We start from the raw sequence: 23,566 nt of genomic DNA, 5'->3' as shown, positions 1-23,566 counted from the left end.
CATATTTAGAGCATACTCTGTTTAGGGCTTATTTTCACTCAGAAAAACAAAAACAAATGTGTAATTTGACCAGTGGTGTTCAAGATTTTGCATATGACTGTACAAGCACAAAAGCCCCCCAGGCAAGACTGTGAATGTACTAAAACGGTGCAACATGAACTACTTGTATGAACTACTTCAAATTTACAGTACGTGTACAATTAGCAAAATTACATTAATCAGCATTGTCTATAGCTGTGAAAATAAACTGGGCCAAGACAAATAGCCTTTGTAACACAAAGAAGCCAAACTAAGATAAGCGCCGCACATTTTAGGAGTTAAAAAATAAAAACAAGTCATACAGGATCTCTCAGGCTGACGGGGAGGGGCAGATCCCTTCGCTTGCGGATATGAGGCCCCACAAATCCTGCAGATTTTCATTCGCTTGTAAAGTTAGCAAGAAGAATTCGACTACATGATCAACAGAGCCTGGAGCAAAATCCCGTGAAGGATTAACACCAGAGAAATCGATTCTGGGTCAGTACTGAGCGACCCCATTTCACTGCCTCCTCGGCGCCGCCCGTGGCTCGGTTTCCACATCGTAGCGCAGAGAGAGAAGATCTAGCGCAGGGATATAAAACCTGCTTTAACGACAAACCTTGAGACCAGTGTGGCATTAAATGACAAGTGACTTAAACCAATGTCTGTGGACGCTCCAAAAGCGACCCCACCCGTTCAGACGGGTGACCAATCCCCCCCCCCGGCCTGCGCGGGTAAAGGGGGCTGGACTCCGGCCCTGTATTGTTTACGTCCGTAGTCAAAAGTAGGTCATAGAAAGAGTGTGACAGCTAGCGGCGAGAAGACTCGGATGTTTTTACAGAAACGATTTTCTGGGCTGCATCTCGACGGGCTTTAACATTAAGTTACGTCTGTGCAGAGACTGAAAAGGACTCGGCGGACTGCTGGGCGACCTCTACAAAGCTGGTAAATGAGAAATAAGCTCGCTGGAGCCTTTCAGACTGACATTGTCCCGGGTTTACAGGGACGGTAGGCTGCTAATGCTAACGTAGGCTAACTTAGTGGTCTTGCTAACGCTTTGGATATCACTCATTCAGCGCCGAACAAGTGCACCTGTACGATGCCGTGTTCTTCTTTTGCTGCCCGGCTACTGATTCAAATTAATTGAAACTACTTTTAGAAATTAAAAAGACTGCGGGAAGCCCAAAAGCCTCAGCCGAGCCAGTTAGGTTAGCGAGCTAATTAGCTGACCACCTCGACTAGGCCGAGGAAACAAAATCTCATGTTTACCCAGATTCTGTACATTTGTACACTGTATTTGCCGGGCATGTGTTTCGCCAAGCATTAAATTGTGCGCAAAGGAACGAGGCTGAAGTTAGGCTCGTATTCGCTTCTTGTTTTAATTTTCCCGTTACAGTCACAGGCGCCAGAATGTAACTGCGAAGAAGAAGCTGATTTTATCTTCGTCGCGAAAGACCGTTCACTCTGCGTCTTTAATATACCCGTTTGCTGTCGAGCAAAGTGACTTGGCTTGTGCACAAATTGGATTGCATTGCGCTGGCCGTGCAAACTCGTGGCTAGGCGAGGGAAACAGCGCTCGCAGGTCCTGAGAACATCAAACTCCACTCTCAGAAAAAAAAACGCACTGAACTGCCCCCGGGGTGATACCCCTCTTGTCACTGGGGTGGTACCGTCAAGGATGCGTCTCCAGTACCTTTAGTAGGCAAGTTTACTTTTATAGCATTTCCATGCACTGCTGTCATTCGAAGTGCTTTACAGTTGAGAAAAAGTCATTTAAAAAGTCAAATAAAGTCGATAAGAAAAAAAGTGTGATTAAAACAATACACTGAAAACGGAACATTGTTAAATTAAAAATGTAATTAGAAATCAAATTAAAAATTAATTAATAAAAAAAATGCATAATTAAAAAGGGGACATTATTGTGCTATAATTCATTGCTGTTATATCTTCTAAGTTACATTCACTCCAGCCTGTTTCATTTATTCCTATGATTTAAAACATTACGTTATGAAAAGGTACAAATTTATTTAGGAGGCACTGGACCTTAAAACCATAGTTGTAGCTTTGAGGCTACATGTACATTGTACCTTGATGAACAAAATTGTACTTGCTCAGTACTTTTATCTGGCAGTGTGTGTTTTGTTTTTCCTCAGCTAAAGAAGTGGACAGGACTTGCAAGTTTGTAAATGGATATGCTGTTTCTGTCAGACTCACAGTGAAAGAATGTGGTGAAGCAGCTCATCTACATTTAGACTGTGGTTTTTGTTTTACATGTATGTGGACTTTTAGGAAGTTAAAGCCTTCAACATGCCAATATGCTCTTTATTTATTTAGTTGTACCCAAGTAACTCAATTAGACATGCATCTATTTTTAGCTTTTATGTAAATGAAGTCATTTTGAGTTGTTTGATGTGAAATGCTGTATCTAGAGAAACGTAGATTTTTTTTTTTTTTTGTCAGCAATGGTGATAGGAACCAGATATCCGAAGAGTTTAATACCTCTAAAAGCCACATCAAGGAAATGTACTACACAAAATGGTTACAGATGCTACGCCTGATGTCTGACATTGTTTTAAGTTTTTCTTTAGAAAACATTTTGGGCTAAAACACATTTCAAAAATTAGTTTGCGGCACAAAGGGAAATTCCATGAATGAATGTATTGTACGGCAAAGTAGTACCCCAAGAAACAATATTTTTATCAAATTTCCCACTATTTTACCATTAGCAGCATTACATATAAGAACTCAGAAGATGCATGTAGGTTCACTGGAAGTTTTGGTTACTAAATAAAATGGCTTTCTTGTGTTCATGGCCCCTGGCTCCACTTGCCGCCACTGTAAAAAGTCAATATGTTTCTCTACATTGCACCGTTTCGCATCACACCACTCTGAATGACTTTACATCTCAACTATTTTATCATGCAAACATTTCTTAAAATATTGTGGAATTCCCCTTAAACAAGCCTGTCATGTTCGTGGTCAGGTCTATTAGTGTAGGGAAAATACAAGAATGTGCAGAGCATGGGGTCCAGAGGACTGAGTTTAAGAATCATGATGCACTATAAATTTCTGGTCACCGGGCTGACTCCTGGGAATCTGCGTTCCAGCTGATCATAGGTCTTTGAAAGGCCTTGATTACTGAGATGAGTTAGGTGCAAGATACTTGTCCTGAAGGATGGTTGATGATCAGTGTTTGATCTGGTCACAGGTGTGGTGGCCTTTGGCTGGCATGTCCAGACGCAGCAGGAACAGTCGGGCGTGGCGGTACGTGTGGAGTGGAATTCAACGTGATGCGGATGCAAGAGCACTGGTGCTGGCCTCGGAGAGCGAAGAGTGGGGCTACGATCGCCTACAGGTGTGTGTCTGTACATCTGTGTGCTTACCTGACATGAGTGGCATTTATAGCAGAAGCCCCTCTACTCCCCATCCCCACACACACCTTACTTGGATATGACTCTAGATAGATAACAGGGTTTAAGATGGATCAATGTTTTCCAAGCCCAGGCCTGAAGTGCCCCCAGAACTGTACATTTTGGTGTTTTCACCAAACACTTCTAATCCAACTAATCAGTTAATTATCAAATGCTTTATGAGCAGGAAAATTTGGAAATTTGAAAGGCGGGTCCTCAGCAGCATGAGAGCTGTGAACCACCAATATGGATACTCAGTTAAATCATGTAGGGTCAGTGTCTTAGACAGGGATGTTTGGTTGTGTACTACATGAGAGTTTCCATTGTAAGGAAAATAATGTCCATTACTAGGCTTAATTATTCTTCTTTCTTCAGTCCAATAAACATTGTGCCTTTTTCACCAATTTTTTTTTTTTCTTAAGAAATTTCTTAAAATCCACTTACATTTTTCGCAAAGATTCTGACGTTCACTGAAGTTCTCTTATTTATGTTTTATTCTTAGGTGACAGTAGAATCTACGCACACTTACAGTTTTGTGCTTTAAGAACACATCATGAATCTCACATAGACTTTTTCTTAGAACAACAGCAAATTTAAGAAGACATTTAGGAAAATATTGGTGAATGAGGCCCATTGATTATTCAGACAATGGCAGATGTTTTAAATTTTTTTGCCCTAATTTTATTTTGCTATCAAGCGTTGTTATACTGCACTTAGCATTTGTATCACAGACAGAAATCATAGCAGCCCCACTGTTGGAACAGTCAGTTGAGAAGACCAAAAACTGTTAAACACATCTAATTAACCATGTTTTTGTGTCCTGCAGTACAGTGACTCTGACTCAGAAGCCGAGTATTCTGCTATCGTGCCATCAGTACCCAGTGCAGTGCCAGTAACTGGAGAGTCATACTGTGGCTGCGACTCACAGATGGAACCCAGCTGCAACCCTCGTCTGCGCAGTTTCCCGCGCTTGCGGGACTGCCACTGTGGTGAGGATGACCAGGGTAAGAGTACACCAACCATCTGTCTTCTGGCTCCTACATTTCCTTAGTGTGCTTAGCGTAGCTCTTTAATTGATTTAACTCTGACTTGCTGAGTCTCTGGTTGGCTTTGCTGTGTTTGTGTGCATGTGCCAGAATTTGACTGGGTGTGGGACGAGGGCAGTCGATCAGCAGCCACACTGTTGAGCTGCGAGAACAGAAAGGTGAGCTTCCACTCGGAATACAGCTGCGGGACAGCAGCCATCCGCGGATCCAAGGAACTCTCTGAGGGACAGCACTTCTGGGAGATCAAAATGACCTCTCCTGTGTACGGCACAGACATGGTAAGGCCTGAGTGAGTGTTTAGTTTAGTGAATCCAAGTGGGTTATTATAAATAAGAGTTTTTGAAAATCTTTTTTGCATTACCACAAATCTCAGATAAACTTGTTTATATTTCTGGCACTAAATGACACACTCTTATGACATGGGAGGGGGGAGATAACTTGGCTTGATGTAGGTAGAAACAGTAGTATCCATCTAAAAGCTGGAAATGTGCCCATACTACATAGATAACTGTGTCAGAAACCACATAAACATGTCTGTGTAAGGTTATAAGCTTTTATTGTTAACTCCCAGCTTCATTCCAAACCAAAAAAAGTGAAATTCAGACACAAAGAATGTCTTGTAATGGTAAGAAGAAAATTGTGTAAATTAGATTTTTGGATGACCATTGCTTCAATTTAATGTAGTCTGTGTGGTGGCTGTAATGGTGTGCCTTTATAGCCTGGAAGAAGCTTATTGGAGTTTAAAGGAAAATGATTGACACAAATCAAAGATTTGTCCCAGCTGCTGACTGAAACATTGCTGGCAAATTACACATGTGCTAAATGGTTTGCTATTGTAAAAGCAAGCAACTGAAATGGAGATTGTGAGAGAATAATGAACTTACTGCATGTGTTTTGTAGATGGTAGGCATTGGCACATCAGATGTGAATCTGAACAAATACAGACACACATTCTGCAGCTTACTGGGTAAAGATGAAGACAGCTGGGGCCTGTCATATACAGGTAAATATAGGTGACATTTAATGTAGTATATACAACTTAATGAAGCAAGTGTCATAGGACTTACAAGTTTTTTTTATTATTATTATTTGTTTATTTTTGTTTTGTTTTTTTTAAGGGTTGCTACATCATAATGGTGACAAGGTGAGCTTTTCTTCACGATTTGGCCAAGGATCAATCATAGGAGTTCACCTTGACACCTGGCATGGAACTCTTACCTTCTTCAAAAACCGCAAATGCATTGGTAAGAGTCCCTTCTCTGCATGTCATGGACACAAAGCATTAGGGAAATTGTGCAGGTATTATTTATGTGCAGAGTTGGGTAAAGGAGCCTAAACCCATACTCAAGTAAAGCATTCTTGTTGCAGTGAAATAGTGATTCAAGTAAAAGTGTCTTTCCAAGAAACAGTTTGAGCAGAAATACAAAAGTAGCAGGTAAACAAAAAAGTACTTGAAGGAAAAAATCTAATTTACCCAGTTTTTTGTGTACTCCAGATGCAGTTGAACAGCTAAGACATGTTTGGAGCCCACATTTTGCCTAATGCTGCTAACATTAAAATTTGGTAGTCACTCAAACAGCCAAATTTTTTCAATGAAAAAAAAACACCAAAACTTCTCTTAAAACACATCCAGGTCTTTAATAAGATCACACAGACTTGTCAGTGTGCTTTAAGATACAGTATGACTTACTGTGAGCTATAAAAATGAACAAAACTTCACTGCTACAAGCAGCCACATCAGGGTTAGTATTTACAAAATACTACAAAACAGTTATAAAATGTTTACATATTGGCAAAGGAATCAGCAGAGGTGTGTGTGAGAAAAATTTGATATTGGCATCAACCTCCAAAACTCCTTTATTGGGGGCATCCCTATAAGGTATCATCATTTAAAAGTACTTAGGAAATCCCAGTTTTACTTGAGTACATGTAACTAATGATGACAACAAGTGGACTTGATTGTGTTTTATAGGAGAAATAAATATCTAGTTACCTTTTATTTTTCATATCTCAGGCTTTAAGTTTTGCCAAACCCTGACAGTATAAATCCAGTTAATTCCGCTATGTGCTTAACTTTTTGCAGTACACAAATGAACCTGTTCAAGAGGAGGCAAGTGTTGAAGTGTTGTGGAGTGCTGTTGTTTGACCTCGATGATAATCTAGAGAAGAGAGCATTTGTTAATCACAATTAGATTTTTGTTGTGGTGTTGCTTTACAATCTTACTGGGCTTATAAATTCTTTCCAGGATTGTAGTTTTGGTTTTTTTTTACTGTTCTTACAGTGAAGATTTCCCATGCATGTAGTATCTTTAAACATGTGTTTGTATACACATATTGTAGGTGTAGCTGCCACAGAGCTGCAGAACAAGCGTGTGTATCCCATGGCATGCTCCACAGCTGCCAAAAGCAGCATGAAGGTGATCCGCTCTGTCTCTGCCCCCACCTCGCTCCAGTACCTCTGCTGCTGGCGTCTCCGCAAGCTCCTCCCCTCTGGAGCCGACGCCCTTGGGGTTCTACCCCTACCACCTGGACTCAGGCACCTCCTGCACTCCAAACTCGGCTGGGTGCTAAGCTTGGACCACTCGCATCCACGCACAAATTCGAACGCTCACACGCCGCCTGGGCCCTCGTCAGGTAGCGACTCGGAAGGCTGTGCTTCTGACCCCGAGGCCTGCCAGAGGAAACGCTGCCGCTGGACCTGAGGCTCAGATTCTCTGATTAAAAACGCATACATGCACACACTCTCACTTAACACATGGTCAATCTATCCCATTGTACAAACTCAGTTATTTTATTTTGATGCTATCAGTTGATGGAGCTCGCTGAAAAACAGACCTTTGAAATATTTTGCACATCTCATGTACCCAGTTTAACACATACACTCTACTCTTGAACATTAACCTCTGTGAAACTGTTGAAGTTGCATTGTGGTGTGTGGAGAATCATCAGACATGCAAAATAGCACTTTGTTTATGTGCAAGGGCATGTAAAACTCACAAATGTGTATTAGGATTGGAGAGTGAACATACTTTCCTTTCCATTTGACTCTTCTCCAGTACATTGGGACAGACAATAATGCTACTCTATCCCCTATAAACTGTTTAATATGTCATCTTGATATTCTCTTCATCCACAACTCTCAGCACTGTGCCCATACTGTTTGTAGAGCATCAGAGCTTGATGGGTAAAATGGATACTAAAATGGAGGGTATTGGATAGGTTGGTTTAGTTGTCCATTCAGAATGTGATTCGTTATCCAAGTTAGCTCACAATGTGACTAGGTAGACTGCAAACCTCATCAGCACACCATCAGTGTTGAGTAAATTGAGCCCACTTGAATGGAACTGGTTCTCGAGAAAGGTGCTAAATGTGACAAGTTTGTAACAACTATAGCAATTGTCTTGGTTATGTGACTATGTCATAGTATACATGGCTGTATTTTAAATGTTTTTGCCATGTGTTGGCATCAACAATAAACACCTGGACCAGAGCAAATAACCCTAAAAATGCAAAGCCAGCCGTCTTTGACCCATTTAGTGCTAAATGTTTACCAAATGCCATCAAAGACTTGGTGGTCTCTGGTAAGTTCTGTCTTTTTCTAATTGTTTGTACTGTTCCACATTTAATGAGAGCTTTTAAAATAGTTATTATGCTTTAATCATCTTAATCTCCATTATTATGGGTGTGTTCTTTGGCTTGGTGGTGGGAGATGGAGGTCACACAGGTTAGGATTAAAGATGTTCAGTGTTTTTTGTTCACCAGTGTAGTATTGCTGTTCCACAAATGTCCCTGGTAATTGTGTACTAATGTGTGAAACATTAGCACCTGCATGAACATAAGTTATAGGAACTGCAATTTAAGCCTGTTCTTGCCCCAACTTTCTCTTCTCTAGGTTAGAGACTGGTGCTCTGCGCAATATGTTCTCTCTAGAGCCACTCCTACCTTGATACAAAGCAAAACCGCTTTTGGGAATCTTTTGGATAGTCTCACCCCGAAACCCATTACTTGAGAGCAAACTCGCAGACCAACAAATGGGCAGTGTCAATGTCTGTGACATGTTGTCACTTCTTTATATTCAGCTAGAAAAGCTGATGTTCTTAATTCAAATCTGATTTGAACAATGTACCTGCCCCCTTTCTTATAAGTATACTCTTACGTCTCTCTATGAGGGTCATATTTAACCAGTATGGGGTCTATGTGTGTATAGGTTTTATAATTCACAAAATCAAGTTCTTTTTGTTATGCATTAAAGCACTTTTCTGCTTCTTGTATGTATGTAGAACTACATACAGATCCTCTATGCTGTGTTCTGTACATATTGTATGTAATAGTTTTTCTGTCATCTGTCTCTCTTTGCTGTATGTCATGCATGGCCTTTTATTTGAAGTATGATTAAAGGAATTGGAAGAAAATCATATATGCACAGAAAAAGAGACGAGATGTAGGTTGCTGTTTTTTAACAAAAAATAAAGGATTAAAAAGCAACGCTATTTTGTGTTGGCTCCTTTTGTATACTCACAAGTTCTGGGATGGGATGGGCGAGTATGGAAACTGTTGGCTGATGCAATGTTTTTTTTTGTTAGTTTTTTTTTGCAGACACATCAACATTTATTTTGTGTATTTTCACAATGCATAATATGTATCATGAAAGTTTTTCTAAAGTTTGCTAAGAACAGACAAAAAAGCAGCAGCAGCAGCACATTAAAGCAGAAGCCTAGTTTATTTTATTATGTTATATTAAAACCTGTCTTAAGCTCTTGTATGGAAGTCCGGAGATACAAAGCCCCTCTGGTGACATCCTGTATAAATAAAAATAATGCGGGCCATGACTTAGTGAGGCATGGGAATGAGATGATTAAGTCGTGGCCATGTCTTAGTAAAGTGTGATCTCATTCCCGTGCCTTACTACATTGTGACCACGCATTAGGATCTCATTCATAGGCATTAATAAAGTGTAGCCACGCATTATTTTTATTTATACAGAATGTCATCATCAAAACTCTGTACAGAGAGGCCATGAGCTGTTGCTATACTTTTCTGGATTGTTATCTTGAGATAATGTGATAAGTAATATTGTTATCTTGAGAAAAAAGTAACTTGTTATTTCAAGATAATGTTATCTTGAGATAACAAGATATGTAACTCATTATCTCAAGATAACTTTATCTTGAGATCTCAAGATAATTATCTTCTCAAGATAACAACTTTTGTTATCTCAAGATAACTTTTGTCATCTCGAGACAAGATAAGTAACTTGTTATTTCATGATCACAATTTTGTTATCTTCAGATAAGATTAATTAACTCTCTCACACACACATCTTCTAAGCCACTTCTCCCTTCGGGTAGCGGGATAATTAACTCATTGTCTCAAAATAACAATAAAAAAACGCCTCATGGCCTCTCTGGACTTCTGTACTCATGAGATATAAGAGACCTGAATTTTTACCGGTGTAAACTTCTTTACATGTACCTGCTAACTGTACATTAACATACAGTTTTAAGCAAAAGTTTGAACACCCTCAGTGTTTAGAAAATCAACAAAATAAATAAATTAGCCCATACTTTTGCATACTACTGTACACATAGATGTATGCGTTGTTCTGTGCATGTTATATGGCCGCGTCATAAATCATTTAATACCACACTGAAACTTAAGTCAAGCCCAGTCCACCATCAGCAGACGTCCCTTCATTTGTGTACTATGTGCAGTATAGTAATATGTGGTTTGTACTTATGGTGGTGCAGCTTATATGTTGACTCTCCTTAACATATATGTCTATAGCCGTTGAAATTAACTAATGAAAACGTGATTTTAACTTTAGCTTTTCCACGTACACTGTAAAAAAGGACCTCTGTGGATCGCCTCCCCGTAGCGCGGGCGTACTGTGACCGAGCTAAGTCATAGGAACCATCAGTAGAGCCTCGTTTCCAAACGGAACGCTCGCATCGAAGCCCTCGTGAAGGAAGTTACGTTTCGTGGAGGTCAAGTGGAGTCGAGGCGGCTGATGGTGAAAATCCTCTGAAGTCTGAAGACCAGAGCAGGTAAGAGAGCCGTGATGGTGATGTTAAGATCACTACTGGTCACTCAGATTAATTCGTTTAGTTGTGTGGACCGTCACAGAGCGCGCTCCCGCTCTGAAACTACATACACGTGAGGCGCGTAACCAGGCAACAGCGCAGGAGAACTTCACCAACCTTAACACTGTTTTCTGCCACAGATGTTTACATCTGAAAACGATTAGCCTTCACGGGTTCTTTTGTAAAAGGAATGGTTCTGTTTAGAACCATGAGTTCTGTATAGAACCATTTGCTGCTTAAATGGTTCTTTGCACGCTGAAATGGTTCTTCATTCTGATCGAGACTGTGTTGTAAATGGTTCTGTATAGCACCGGAAGGGTGCTTTTATTGTTGTAAGCTTGACATGGTAGAACCCATTTTAGTGCTTTATAGAACCATTTTCAGAAAGGTTCTACATAGAACCACACACAACACATTAATCATATGTCTGAAGAACCATGTCACCATGGAAAGAACCCTTAAAGCTCTAACAATAGATCCATTTGTTTTTAATAAAGAACCCTGTTTAGAAGTGTAGATTGCTGTTGTGTAGTATCTGATATTCTGTTTTCATCATTACTGTGAGAAAATCAGTGTAGGACTGAAATTAGTCTTCACTGTCAACCTGTTGTTGTGCAACTACGGCTGTAATGATGCACACATTTTCTGGTACAGTCTTCGATTCTGAGGTCACTATTTGATTAGTTTTGATGATTCTGCAGAGATCTAACTATATAAGTGTATAGATTTTTCAGACTCATGGAAAGAAATAACCACTATATCAGTGGTTCTCACAGTCAGTCCTAGGGGCTGATGCTCTGTACATTTAGGTGTTTTTCCTGTTTTAACACACTTCACCCATCACACAAAGGGCTTGTTAATTAATTGATAGTTGAACGAGAAGCAAAAATGTGCATAGAGTGTGGGGTCACCAGGACTGACTTTGAGGACCCGTGGGCTATATTCATTTTGTCTGTCTAACTAGCTGCCAGGCATAGTACAGGCTGAGGCTGTATCCACAGCACTAGTCTGAATGATATAAGCTATATAGGTTGATGATCATAATTGTATAAGTTAACAAACAACAAGATTGAGACAGAAGTGTGTTGTCTCTCTTATATAACCCTCTCTCTTCCATTCTTTCCCCCAGTCACCATGGTGAAGAAGAAGCGCTTAAGGCTGATTGCCGAGATGGCCCGAAAGATCCGGGCTTACCGAGAGCTGAAAAACAGACCGCGTGACTCCCAGCGATACGCACTCGACTATGACACCATGACACGGCCGTTCACTGGTAAGAAGCTTCCGGTACTGGCCTGGAAAGACGTGCAGAGGGAGACACCCCTCTTCACATTGTTGGCTGGCATGCGCATGTTTGGTGTGGGACGTTTCTTCACCCGCAAATCATGGCTGGAGGAGCACACGGAGCCCTGCTACTGGAAGATAACTAAAGTGAAAGTAGATTACACAGCAGAAGTAAGAGACTTGCACGTATGGCTCTGTCTCTGTCTTGGACTGTGTAACAAAAGACGTTATAGATAATCAAAAAGTTAGCTGTTTAGTTTTACGCTTGTGAACTCATTTAATAATTTGTGTTCCTTTTCTAGAATATGGACCATGGGAAAGTGTGGGGAATTTTAACATTTAAAGGTAGGTAAAGTATCAAGTGTTTTTTCCTAAAAGGACACAAGTTTATCCAATAAAAACTTAACTGGTTCTACATGCTTTAAATATATATTCTGGGGGTGTAAAGATTCACAGAATTCAAAATATAATTCTATCTGCCAAACCTGTAACAAATTTATATTGAAATAGCACTCACTGTGATGTCATGTTGTTTGCTGTGTTTATATTTTTGTGGGCTAGTCTCATAGAATTGGATCTCCTAATGAGAATACACATCATGGGACAACTTGTAAACTTTTGGTGCTGATTTGTGCTGCAAACAAGGGTATACCCCCTCTAAAACCCACCTCCAAATTACTCTACTGTGCTGTTTTAATACCTGGAGTACAATGATAACACAAGCAAAACAAGCTAGCTAGCAAATTTTTTTAGCGCTGTTGTTAATGGGGCTAATGGAGCTATTCTTCTCTTGTAAGAGATGATTTTTATTTTTACTGAACATAATATGTTCTCTGCACACTCAACACACAACTGCATACTTAGTTTTTTAACTAATGTTCCACCCCAAAATTTCTCATGGTTGTCCCCAGTCATTCTTGTTAGTATGGATATCAGAAAGGGAAAAAGTTGTATTGTGCCATCTCTCACTAGTAACATTTATTTAAAAATTTTGAATGAATCAATGATGTTATTAGTTTGAATAACAAATACCTTTTTACCATTCAAAATATTAATGTACAGCAGTGTGGGCCTCTTGCCAAATTACTTGTTCTTTTCTTTTCTATGTGAAAATAAGTAAACACATCCTCTGCACATTCTGTTTTTAATTACTGTTTATTTGTTATTTAACATACTGGAGGAAAAAACATCAGTTGTGTCCTGTGCAAAACTTAGAGCACATTTTACTTATTATGACACTTATAAGATCCTCTAATTATAAATGGTGTATTGCATACAATGGATTGTATTTCAGGTAAAGAGGAGAGCTCTGAGCAGGAGGTGGACAAGGTCATGTACCATGACTGGCGACTGGTGCCCAAGCACGAGGAGGACGCCTTCAAGAGCTTTGAGCCTGTCCCTGAGCCCCCTGTCCGGCACGTATGCTACCCTCCACTCCTGCGGGCCATGATTCTGGCACAGCAAGCCAAGCAGCTGGGTGTGGATGCCAACAGCCTCCCTGAGCCCACCCTGCCTCTTAGACGAGATGTGCTGCTAAGCAGGGAGTACTTCCGCAGCCAGGAGGAAAAGCGGAAACAGGAGGGAACTCCAGTCTAATGCCTAACAGAGAGTGGAATGGTGGTAACATTCTTGCACCAGTAACTTTGGCAAGTGTTATCTGCCCCGTTCTTTTCAAAATGATGATTAATTGTATTAGCTCAGGGTGGAGGCTCATTTAGGATGAGCTTTATACACCCAAATGCAAACCCTAATCAGTATGAAAGATATGGTCTGCACAGTGCACACAGTGTTTGTGAAATCAAAAGCAGTTCCTCATCAGATTGCTTTTGTTTCTGAAGAGCTTTTGGTGCATTGAAGTTAAACCACAGAACACAGAAATAACCCAAAGGACACTTAATGTCCTGGCTTCCCCTTTTTTCCCATCTCCTCATGTAAGTGGAAAGAGCTGGGAGGAAGGGGTCATCTCTGTGTGTAATGTTGTATACTGTGTGTGCTATGATGATATTTGTGTTATAAATGTGATACGACACATGCTATATAAGTGATGACATTTGTGTTTATAAATAAATATAAGCTAGCTAGTAGTCTGCCTGTATACTTTTATTTTGCACAGTCATGAACTTCAAGGGGCTTTCTAGCCTAAAACCAGCATTTAATTTTGACGTTACATAATATTATGTAGTGCAACATTATATCGCTCACGCTCATCAGTTTAACAGTTTCAACAATTTTGTATCCTTTTTGTGTTTTCATCCATCAGTGTTATTTTGCTGCAGTATCCAGCATGCGTCATACACCAGTGGGGTTAAATACTCTTTAATGCTCAATCTAAATTTTTTATTTTCTCTTTGGTTGAACTGTAGCTAATATGCATTATTAAGAAAGTCTTCAGGGCCATAGTTTTGCCACCCATCTAGGCAGTAGGTGCAAAAATGCGGTCCTAAGGGCAATAATGAGGACTTTCTGTGAATTTATGTTAAAGCTGTTTGGGATGCAGGCTTCAACAGACTTTGCCTTTTGGAATTAGCCAAAATTTACAGCAAAATTCACATGAAAACGAAAACAAAATTTTTTTTAACAAATGAAGGAAGTGTTTTTCATGATAAATAAAACAAAATTCATGTGCAAATGTGCAGATTAGTGTCCTGATCAAGTGCTGAAGTGAGTCGAGCTTTAAGTTCCTTCTCCTGTGGAGCACGTCAGTGAATTTCTTTGTCTTTGGCAAAATTTCATTATCATAAATGTAAATTTACTCATTCCAAACCAGATTTTCTATGCATGCTGTACAAATTCATTTCTACAACAAAAAAGCTGTCAAAACAATGTGTATATATTCCTTGTGTTTTTGTAAAAATATGTGCTCTATCCCCTGGCTCTGGTTTAATCATTTTAAACAATAGATTACAGTTTTTATATACAGAATTATATTTGTTTTACTGGGTACTGCATTTGTACAAACATCACTAAAAAATTTGAATGAATGTCACAGAAGGTCTGTGAAAGCAGAGTTCATGAGTCTTGAGTCCAGAGATTTAGACTGAGCATAAGAGGATGCAGTGGCTGATGCGTGAACGTGATAAACCGTTGTTCAACAACTCCTAAGACAGTTTAAGGTTCCCTGCCAATGGAGCATCTTTGGTTTTGGAATCACAGTTGTCAGTAAACCCTGTGTAGTCCACTTTGCAGGGAACTACTAGGGCACGTGAAATGCACTTCTAGTGTTTAAACTGGAAAATCTCACTCGTGAGGTTACTGTGGCACCACTGTGTGATGCGAGCAGACATGTGTAGACGTATGTAGCGATGGTTATTTCTGTGGTTTTGGGCCAGAGTGTCCCTTTAATGCGTGCCTGAAAAGCTGGTGTGTGAACTGGTTCACTAGCAAACACGGGGCATGCACGCACGCGCTCGACTGCGCACGCGTGTATCAAGACGTTAGTGCGCGTGCTCATGTGCGCCCTCTTCTCTCCCAGAAAACTCGCGGGCTAGCGGCCCTTTAACATCCATTTCTTACTAAAATGATTTGTGTTTTCTTAACTCTGTTCGCGTTCGTTTTCAAAACAGGTGAGTAATTCATAAAGACCTTTTACCAAATATGTAGGCACGAATGTCTGGAAGACTCGGTTTCGTTTTGCACGAGGCTGAAGTTGGATTTTTGCTTGCCAGCTTCTTGTTCGAGTTTTCCCGTTCCACCTTAAGTGGTACAGCAGAATGTAGCTAACTGCTGCACCATATAAGGTGGAACGGCGACAGAATGTAACTACTGCACAACTTAAGGTGGAACAGGAGAATTCGAACAAGAAGCTTAGTCCAGCTTCGCCCTTTTGTCTATTTTAGTCCTCTCCCGGGCGCGGTTAAATTAGGAGTCGTTGTGCTCGGTTAGCCAAGCTGGATACTGTGGAAAATGTGAGTAGCAGTGCTGCTTGTGGTCGTGCGGACCAGTGAGTGTGTGTATACTCAACTCCTCACCCTCAACATACCTGCGTTTCTTTATTTAAACACAAAGGAATTCACGCCATTTTGCAGCTTTTTCCCTTCATAATACTCATGCAGACCACAAAAACGCCTGCTGATCTACTGGATGTAACATTACAGCTCATTGAGATACAGAGCAAACCTGACTAATCTGGACTATTAAAGAAGTATCTTAAATTGACTCGCCTTTACCTCACTGTCACTTCAGGCATTGACTTATTCTTAAATATGTCAGAGGTGAAGCCATCACGCTGGTTCTTTATTAATCAAACGATGGTGGCAGATACATAAGTCATTTGAATAATAAAAAAAACACGTTAATTTTTTTATTTTTAATATTTCCTCTATGCCACAGTTTGAAACATATTCAATAAACTGATTCGAACTTCCACTCTCTCAAGTTCATCTGGAAAGATCAGTCCGGCGAACCGAATCAAGTTCACTCATAAAGATACCGCAGTTCATTTCGAACGAGTCAGTTCCCGAAATTATGTTTACAGTTTAGTGTAAAAGAATCGGTTCTGGAAACTGAATCGAGCTTCTCGGCACTTGTACCGGTTAATCGCCCCCGCTTTTTTTCTCGCTAAAACCTATTAATAGCTTCGTTTCTCTGATTGGCTCACAAGCCTTTATCGCCCCGTGTACCCGAGACCCTATTGGTCAGTCTTTGTGTCGGAGTGCACGCGCGAGACAGGCGCGAGCAGCATGGGCTCCAAAAGGTCGTTCACGGACCCGAAAGATTTGGATTTAGGAGCGAAAGTTGCCCGAGTCAGTGAAGCAGGTACAGCGAAAAGAAGCGCCTGTGTGACATTTCATACCTCGCTCTGCCTTATTTCACAAACAGACAGCGCGCAGTCCCGGTCGGCTACTGTTATCATCAGGCCATCTGTGCAGTGAGAGGCGAGTCTCTTCTGCCTAACCCGTTCTGTAATAGGTTTATGATGTGGTATTAGGTTATTAAGGATGTAGCTTAGTTTATCTGACGTCCGTTTGTGAGTGTCTGTTAATACTGCATTCAGTCCTGTGCATTGTCTTGGTTACAGTTTGTCATTAGTTAGTAAGTAGGGCTGTAACATTTATGATTGGATTCAGTACAGTACAGCAGCAGTGTCTCTAGAGGAAATAAGGAGTGCCTGAAAATATTCCTCATGATAACATTTTATCTTGTGCATTTTGCATCTGTTTATGCGCAGGTTCACATTAAGACTAAGAGAATATTGTGAACAAGTCGCATTATAAAATGGCTTGTTCTTGCAATAAATATTGTACAGTTAGGCAGCAATAAAAGAAGTCAGAAATTGACCCTGGACTGTTCCCAGATGGTCTTTTTCCCCCTAGCTAAACATAATCAGAATCACTGTATTTGGTCAGTGCACATATCTGTGACAAGTAACATACTAAATGGAGCAGACAAGTACACAGACTATAAACATAAGTGCTCTAAATATGACGTTAAATAAGTATAAAACAAATTTTTAAAATGTAATAAATGAGTAGTTATGTTGTGCCTTGTTCCAATGTTCAGGCTTTGAGTAAATTAGATGTGTGCATTAGAGTATTAGATTGTGCCTGGAACTAAACACTCTGAGGTGGCTGGTCTCCAGGTGACAGGGAAGTGTTGGGCTAGTATGTGACTTGTGGTTGATGTGTGAAATTTCAGCATGGACCGGAGTGAACGAGCGAACCTTCATCGCTGTGAAGCCGGATGGTGTGCAGAGGAGGCTTGTGGGAGAGATTATTCGCCGCTTTGAACGCAAGGGCTTCAAACTGGTCGGCATGAAATTTCTGCAGGTGAGGGATCTTTTCAGAAAGTAAAAAAAATTCAGTGCTAAATGCTAATGTTTTCCGTTAGGAGAGAAATTTCCTACCTTCAAAATGGAATATTATTAATTCATCATTTATGTTGATCACAAATTACAGTATAAATAACTCAAATTTGTAATATGTTGTTTGTGTAGGCTTCTGAAGAACAGTTGATGGAGCACTACTGGGACTTGAGGGGTAGGCCGTTCTACAAAGGCCTGGTCAAATACATGAGCTCAGGACCCATTGTGGCTATGGTAAGACACACATTATTCCTTAACTTTACCTCTTCACCTGACTCTCAGACTGCATCCTGTGCTGCAGCTGGATGATACCAGTTCTCCATTATGTGTGAAAATACTGTAGCATGTTAAGTCTGTGAGTTTGTGTATGTTAGGTGTGGCAAGGCCTGGATGTAGTAAAAACATCCAGAAGAATGCTTGGAGAGACAAATCCGGCTAACTCCCTTCCAGGAACCATCAGAGGAGATTTTTGTGTGGAAGTGGGCAGGTAAGCGAATCTCTCCTGATTACATTAAATGGAGGTGCACCGTTCATAAAATTGAATGGCGAATGCCAGTTTCTTTACAGCCAAATTTAAGTTATTAACCATTCTTTTTTTCTGTTACTTCCTGCTTAGGCGAAGATGCAAAATAAATAACAGCAGTAGCTTCTAAATTTTAAATTAATACAAATTTTTTTGCTTTCAATTTTGGTGCTTTCAAATACGGCCTGAGTGCCCTAAATTGGCCTCACGTTATTTACAGCATAAAAGTCCAGCACAGATCAGCCATAGTCAGAAATGTGCCATTTGCCAATTATGTTTGGAGCAAATATATGAACCTCTAATGTTGTGTAACTAGCAATCACAATTTAGCGTCAGGTTAATGACTAACTGTGTATGTATGGGTACTACAGAGCACTGAGACATATAGCTAAGCGTTATGCAAAACATTCTGTAACACATTAATTTCAGAGTTTGAATGTATTTGAGGCTTTTTCAGTTTGAGCTGCTTCACTATGCCTTAAATAGGAGGCAGTGACTTTATACAGCCAAAGTCATCCATAGATACCCTGCCTCCTACAGAAAGGCACGGTTTGCAGAGACACCAGGGCTACAGTACCATTGTTTGTTTGGTGGGACGCTAGTCCAGAGTGTTTCAGTGCTTCTGAAGTTGTTCCTTTGTAGAACCAGTCAGTGCTGTAGTAAGCGTACAGGGCATGTATGTAAATTATTTGTCTAACATGGATGTATTGAAAGGCCCTTACTGAATTGCTGTGTATCTGTACTCTTACAGGAATGTTATCCATGGTAGTGACTCAGTGGAGAGCGCGCAGAGAGAAATCTCCCTGTGGTTCAAAGAGCATGAGCTCATCTGCTGGGATGAGAGCACCGAGCATTGGCTCTATGCATGATGCCCTCCCCTGCCACTTACACAAACACATAGAGCTTTGCGGCCTTACACATTTCTAGTGCAGCACATAGAAATTTTCATTTTTTTGAAGTGGAACTCTCCTGAAATATTTATATGAAAGGCTCATTATCAGTAGAAGAAATTGCCTACCACAAATCTAGTGAATAGCATGCCAGAGGTTGTCCTCTACAGTGGGGAGAACAAGTATTTGATACACTGCTGATTTTTCAGGTTTTCCCACTTGCAAAGCATGTAGAAGACTGTAATTTTTATCATAGGTACTCTTCAACTGTGAGTGATGGAATCTAAAACAAAAATCCAGAAAAATACATTGTATGATTTTTAAATAATTAATTTCCATTTTATTGTGTGAAATAAGTATTTGATCATCTATCAACCAGTAAGAATTTTGGCTCTCACAGACATGTTACTTCTTCTTTAAGAAGCCCTCCTGTTCTCCACTCATTACCTGTATTAACTGCACCTGTTTGAACTCGTTACCTGTATAAAAGACACCTGTCCACACACTCAATCAGTCAGACTCCAGCATCTCCACAATGCCCAAGACCAGAGAGCTGTGTAAGGACATCAGGGATAAAATTGCAGACCTGCACAAGGCTGGGATGGGCTACAGGACAATAGGCAAGCAGCTTGGTGAGAAGGCAACAACTGTTGGTGCAATTATTAGAAAATGGAAGAAATGCAAAATAACAGAAAATCTCCCTCGGTCTGGGGCGCCATGCAAGATCTCACCTCGTGGAGCATCAATGATCTTGAGGAAGGTGAGGAATGAGCCCAGAACTACACGGCAGGACCTGGTCAATGACCTGAATAGAGCTGGGACCACAGTCTCAAAGAAAACAATCGGTAACACTCTACGCCGTCAAGGATTAAAATCCTGCAGTGCACGCAAGGTGCCCTTCCTCAAGCCAACGCATGTCAAAGCCCGTCTGAAGTTTGCAAATGACCATCTGAATGATCCAGAGGAGGAATGGGAGAAGGTCATGTGGTCTGATGAGACAAAAATAGAACTTTTTGATTTAAACTCCACTCGTCATGTTTGGAGGAAGAAGAATGATGAGTACAACCCCAAGAACACCATCCCAACCGTGAAGCATGGCGGTGGAAACATCATTCTTTGGGGATGCTTTTCTGCAAAGGGGACAGGACGACTGCACCGTATTGTGGGAAGGATGGATGGGGCCATGTATCGTGAGATTTTGGCCAACAACCTCCTTCCCTCAGTAAGAGCACTGAAGATGGGTCGTGGCTGGGTCTTCCAGCATGATAACGACCCAAAACACACAGCCAGGGCAACTAAAGAGTGGCTCCGTAGGAAACATCTTAAGGTCCTGGAGTGGCCTAGCCAGTCTCCAGACCTGAATCCAATAGAAAATCTTTGGAGGGAGCTTAAAGTCCGTGTGGCCCAGCGACAGCCACGAAACCTGAAGGCTCTGGAGGAGATCTGTATGGAGGAGTGGACCAAAATCCCTGCTGGAGTGTGTGCAAACCTTGTCAAGAACTACAGGAAACGTCTCATCTCTGTAATTGCAAACAAAGGTTTCTGTACCAAATATTAAGTTTCTTTTTCTGGTGTATCAAATACTTATTTCACACAATAAAATGGAAATTAATTATTTAAAAATCATACAATGTATTTTCCTGGATTTTTGTTTTAGATTCCATCACTCACAGTTGAAGAGTACCTATGATAAAAATTACAGTCTTCTACATGCTTTGCAAGTGGGAAAACCTGAAAAATCAGCAGTGTATCAAATACTTGTTCTCCCCACTGTACTTCCAAAAGGCTTCTGTAGAAATATTAGGACCTGTGTAACTGACCCTGGTACATAACCATTGACCAAAAATTGCTTTTATAAAATATCACTGTCTAGATTATTCTCCTCCATCCTCTGTATATGTACTTGATGACATGTTTACATTTATGTGTATATGATGCACACTTAATATTCTTGCACATCATAAAGCAATATTTATGTATTTGCCTGCTGTTAATTTGTACATCGAACAAAAAAATATATGTACTGCACTTGTAATAATGATACAGAATCTCCAAAAAAAATAATATTTTGCAAGATACACAACTCAATTGAGATTCTGGAAGCAAGGCACTGTTATGTATTATAGACCACTTCAGCAATTGTGTGAACTCTCCATGATATCATTTGCATAGTGTCATCAGCAACATCCAGCATCACATTTTGTAGCGCCTTTTGTAGATAATTAAGACTGTAAATGGTATGCCTCTGGAGGAAAATGAGAAATGCAATAATGAACTCTGCAGACTGGTCTTGCTATCTAATTGCACTACAGCTTTGGCCTCTGGCATTCTTAAACATGGTGTTTTAATTACAGATTTAGTTCTGTATCGCGTTCTCTGTTGACCAAAAGGTGTCCTGTTACAAAATAAAGGGTTTTCTAAAACAGTTGAATTTGTTTTTGTTAAATAGTGCAGTTATCATTTAGCTGTGACAGTAAAATGAACTGACTCTTAATTCAGCTTAAAAGCTACAAAAAAGCTAAACAATATGTGAAAATAAAAGTTTCTATTTTTATAGTGTCAATCAACATTAGACACCATGGACCTCTTTTATAAACCTTTATGCACAGATTTGCGATTCAGTGCAATTAATGAAAATTTCATTTTTATAAACATTGTATTCAGTGCTGAGAACATATTTTAAGAACATTTGAGTATGTTTTATAAATGGGGCCCCTTGCATTAAAAGAACTCAAATGCACATTTTAATATAATTTTTAAAAGATGCCTGCCAATATTCATACACAAGACAGTGAGACCTTCTTTCCAGAGCACGAATATGTTTAATATTTAACCACACATAATAGAACAGATAGTGGCAAGTTACATACAGAGCGATTAGGCAGGGCATTCATCAACTGTCAATCAAACGGGCAGCCAGTCGAAGCCCTCAATGAGCCTTTGATCCACAAATCCCTGTCGAGTGGGACAATGAAGCCAGGCAGCTCACAGCTCACTTAACTGATTACATATAACTTTCTTCATGATTATTTTTTTTTCTTCTTTTCTTTGAAGTTTTCTGAAATTCTACTGATAATTCATCTGACAAACTGCTTTCATACCGATTAAACGTCAATATTTTAGCCATCCACTGTTTCCTTTCCCTCTGTCACTCTCCTAATGCATTCTTACTTAACCTCAATATTTACATTTTTTACACATCTCTGCTATTTCCATCACTCTGTCCTTTCTTTTTCTGCATTATAAACATACCATTAAATACAAATCATTTAAACCAATGAGCTGCCTTTCCAGTCCATCTAACCAATCACAGATCCCTATCTGTGAATCACTACCCAATGAGCTGCCTGTTTCTATGGAGATTAGTGAGCTGTGAGCTGTTGGAAAGTTAAGAAATAAAGCAATAGGGTGTTTACATATTTGGCAAAAAAACTTGGTCATTTTTGGGGAAGGTAGTTGTATAGGATGCTTTTATCTATATCATTTGTAGTTGCCATCCAGCTGTAAGATGCAGGAGAGTGTTTAGCTGTACCTTGCATTTGTATTGGAGATGGGGGCAGTCACAAGGGAAAATATGTGAACATACAGGGAATAGTTACAATTTGGAGAGGGTAAATACAGGCCTTAGGGGGTAGTTACAGAGCTTAGGTACAGAATTTTGGGGGGCATAGTTAGGAATAGACAAGGTTTCATACAGAGTATTTGGGGCAAAGTTACAGGGAGTGCAGGCATAAGGTGTCTTGATCATGTTACTCAGGGACATAAGACACCTGCCAAACAATGATATGGCTCCTCTCGGCTTTAGACAACGCTGGCTTGATCTGAGGGGCTTCACCATCTCCTTCTTCCGTCTCATCATCCTCACCATCACCTGGGATGTTCATATTTGTTAACACATTGAACCTTAAGAGTTTGTATGTAGGTCCACACTGCAATTCCACTCATAACTATAAAGTAGTATATACAGTAGTTATTATATCATTTACAGGAGTTACAAAGTAATACTACACACAACATATACTATATGTATATACCCAATGTTTGTGTGTGTGTGTGTGTGTGTGTGTGTTTGTGTGTATATATATATATATATATATATATATATATATATATATATATATATATATATATATATACACACACACACACACACACACACACACACACACAATACTATGTATTATATTTTAAAAGTATACCATGAATAACTAAATAATATTTATATATTACGACAGACTATGCCAAAGAGCACTATATGAGGAATAAGGTGAAACCTTGAAAGGCTCTGTGATCACTCTGTGTGTACGCGAATGTGCCTCACCTATACGGAAGTCAATGTATCCCTCCCCTCCGCTCAGCACCAGCACGTTCTGAACACTCTGCGTTTCACTCTGAGTTTCCACTGGGGCCGAGGACCCCTGAGACTCTGACGGACTGTCCAGCACACTGCCATTCAGGGTGGCCAATACGTTACCTGGGATAAATATGACATAACATACCATCTGAGCAAAAAAAAAA

The 23,566-nt window shown here is 40.1% G+C and overlaps 4 protein-coding genes across 24 annotated transcripts in view; 3 read left to right on the top strand and 1 right to left on the bottom strand.

Moving 5' to 3' along the window:
• The first annotated feature begins 382 nt into the window (after positions 1–382).
• Positions 383–8,964, top strand: spsb3a (splA/ryanodine receptor domain and SOCS box containing 3a). Of its 2 annotated transcripts, none has more exons than XM_017686553.2 (7): positions 383–516; positions 3,227–3,373; positions 4,255–4,432; positions 4,565–4,752; positions 5,375–5,477; positions 5,593–5,718; positions 6,815–8,964. In XM_017686553.2, the coding sequence occupies exons 2-7, from the start codon at positions 3,248–3,250 to the stop codon at positions 7,174–7,176; spliced, it is 1,083 nt and encodes a 360-aa protein (XP_017542042.1). In that variant the 5' UTR covers positions 383–516; positions 3,227–3,247; the 3' UTR covers positions 7,177–8,964. The 2 variants fall into 2 exon arrangements, with proteins under 2 accessions (XP_017542042.1, XP_017542032.1); XM_017686543.2 differs by lacking the exon at positions 383–516 and adding an exon at positions 638–963.
• Positions 8,965–10,380: 1,416 nt separating this feature from the next.
• Positions 10,381–13,919, top strand: mrps34 (mitochondrial ribosomal protein S34). The gene is made up of 4 exons (XM_017686530.2): positions 10,381–10,518; positions 11,684–12,006; positions 12,138–12,180; positions 13,130–13,919. The coding sequence occupies exons 2-4, from the start codon at positions 11,689–11,691 to the stop codon at positions 13,429–13,431; spliced, it is 663 nt and encodes a 220-aa protein (XP_017542019.1). The 5' UTR covers positions 10,381–10,518; positions 11,684–11,688; the 3' UTR covers positions 13,432–13,919.
• A 1,325-nt stretch (positions 13,920–15,244) lies between these two features.
• On the top strand, positions 15,245–19,302 carry nme3 (NME/NM23 nucleoside diphosphate kinase 3). 2 transcript variants are annotated; one of them, XM_017684567.2, is made up of 5 exons: positions 15,245–15,398; positions 17,470–17,600; positions 17,768–17,869; positions 18,010–18,122; positions 18,910–19,300. In XM_017684567.2, the coding sequence occupies exons 1-5, from the start codon at positions 15,353–15,355 to the stop codon at positions 19,025–19,027; spliced, it is 510 nt and encodes a 169-aa protein (XP_017540056.1). In that variant the 5' UTR covers positions 15,245–15,352; the 3' UTR covers positions 19,028–19,300. The 2 variants fall into 2 exon arrangements, with proteins under 2 accessions (XP_017540056.1, XP_017540048.1); XM_017684559.2 differs by lacking the exon at positions 15,245–15,398 and adding an exon at positions 16,488–16,590 and having other exon boundaries at positions 18,910–19,302.
• A 2,545-nt stretch (positions 19,303–21,847) lies between these two features.
• mapk8ip3 (mitogen-activated protein kinase 8 interacting protein 3) overlaps positions 21,848–23,566 on the bottom strand; it is a 51,601-nt gene continuing 49,882 nt past the window's right edge. For all 19 annotated transcript variants that reach the window (XM_037544589.1, XM_037544585.1, XM_037544588.1 and 16 more), the window contains 2 exons: positions 23,370–23,522; positions 21,848–22,919 (listed from right to left, as the gene is read on the bottom strand). In XM_037544589.1, the coding sequence (XP_037400486.1) occupies positions 22,798–22,919; positions 23,370–23,522 (275 nt within the window). In that variant the 3' untranslated portion in view covers positions 21,848–22,797. The remainder of the gene's footprint in view (positions 22,920–23,369; positions 23,523–23,566) is intronic.

The sequence above is a fragment of the Pygocentrus nattereri genome, chromosome 14 (genome assembly GCF_015220715.1).
Source record: "Pygocentrus nattereri isolate fPygNat1 chromosome 14, fPygNat1.pri, whole genome shotgun sequence".
Classification (NCBI taxonomy): domain Eukaryota; kingdom Metazoa; phylum Chordata; class Actinopteri; order Characiformes; family Serrasalmidae; genus Pygocentrus; species Pygocentrus nattereri.
The sequence above is the reverse complement of the archived record's forward strand: the minus strand, read 5'-3'. Positions and strand labels throughout refer to the sequence as shown.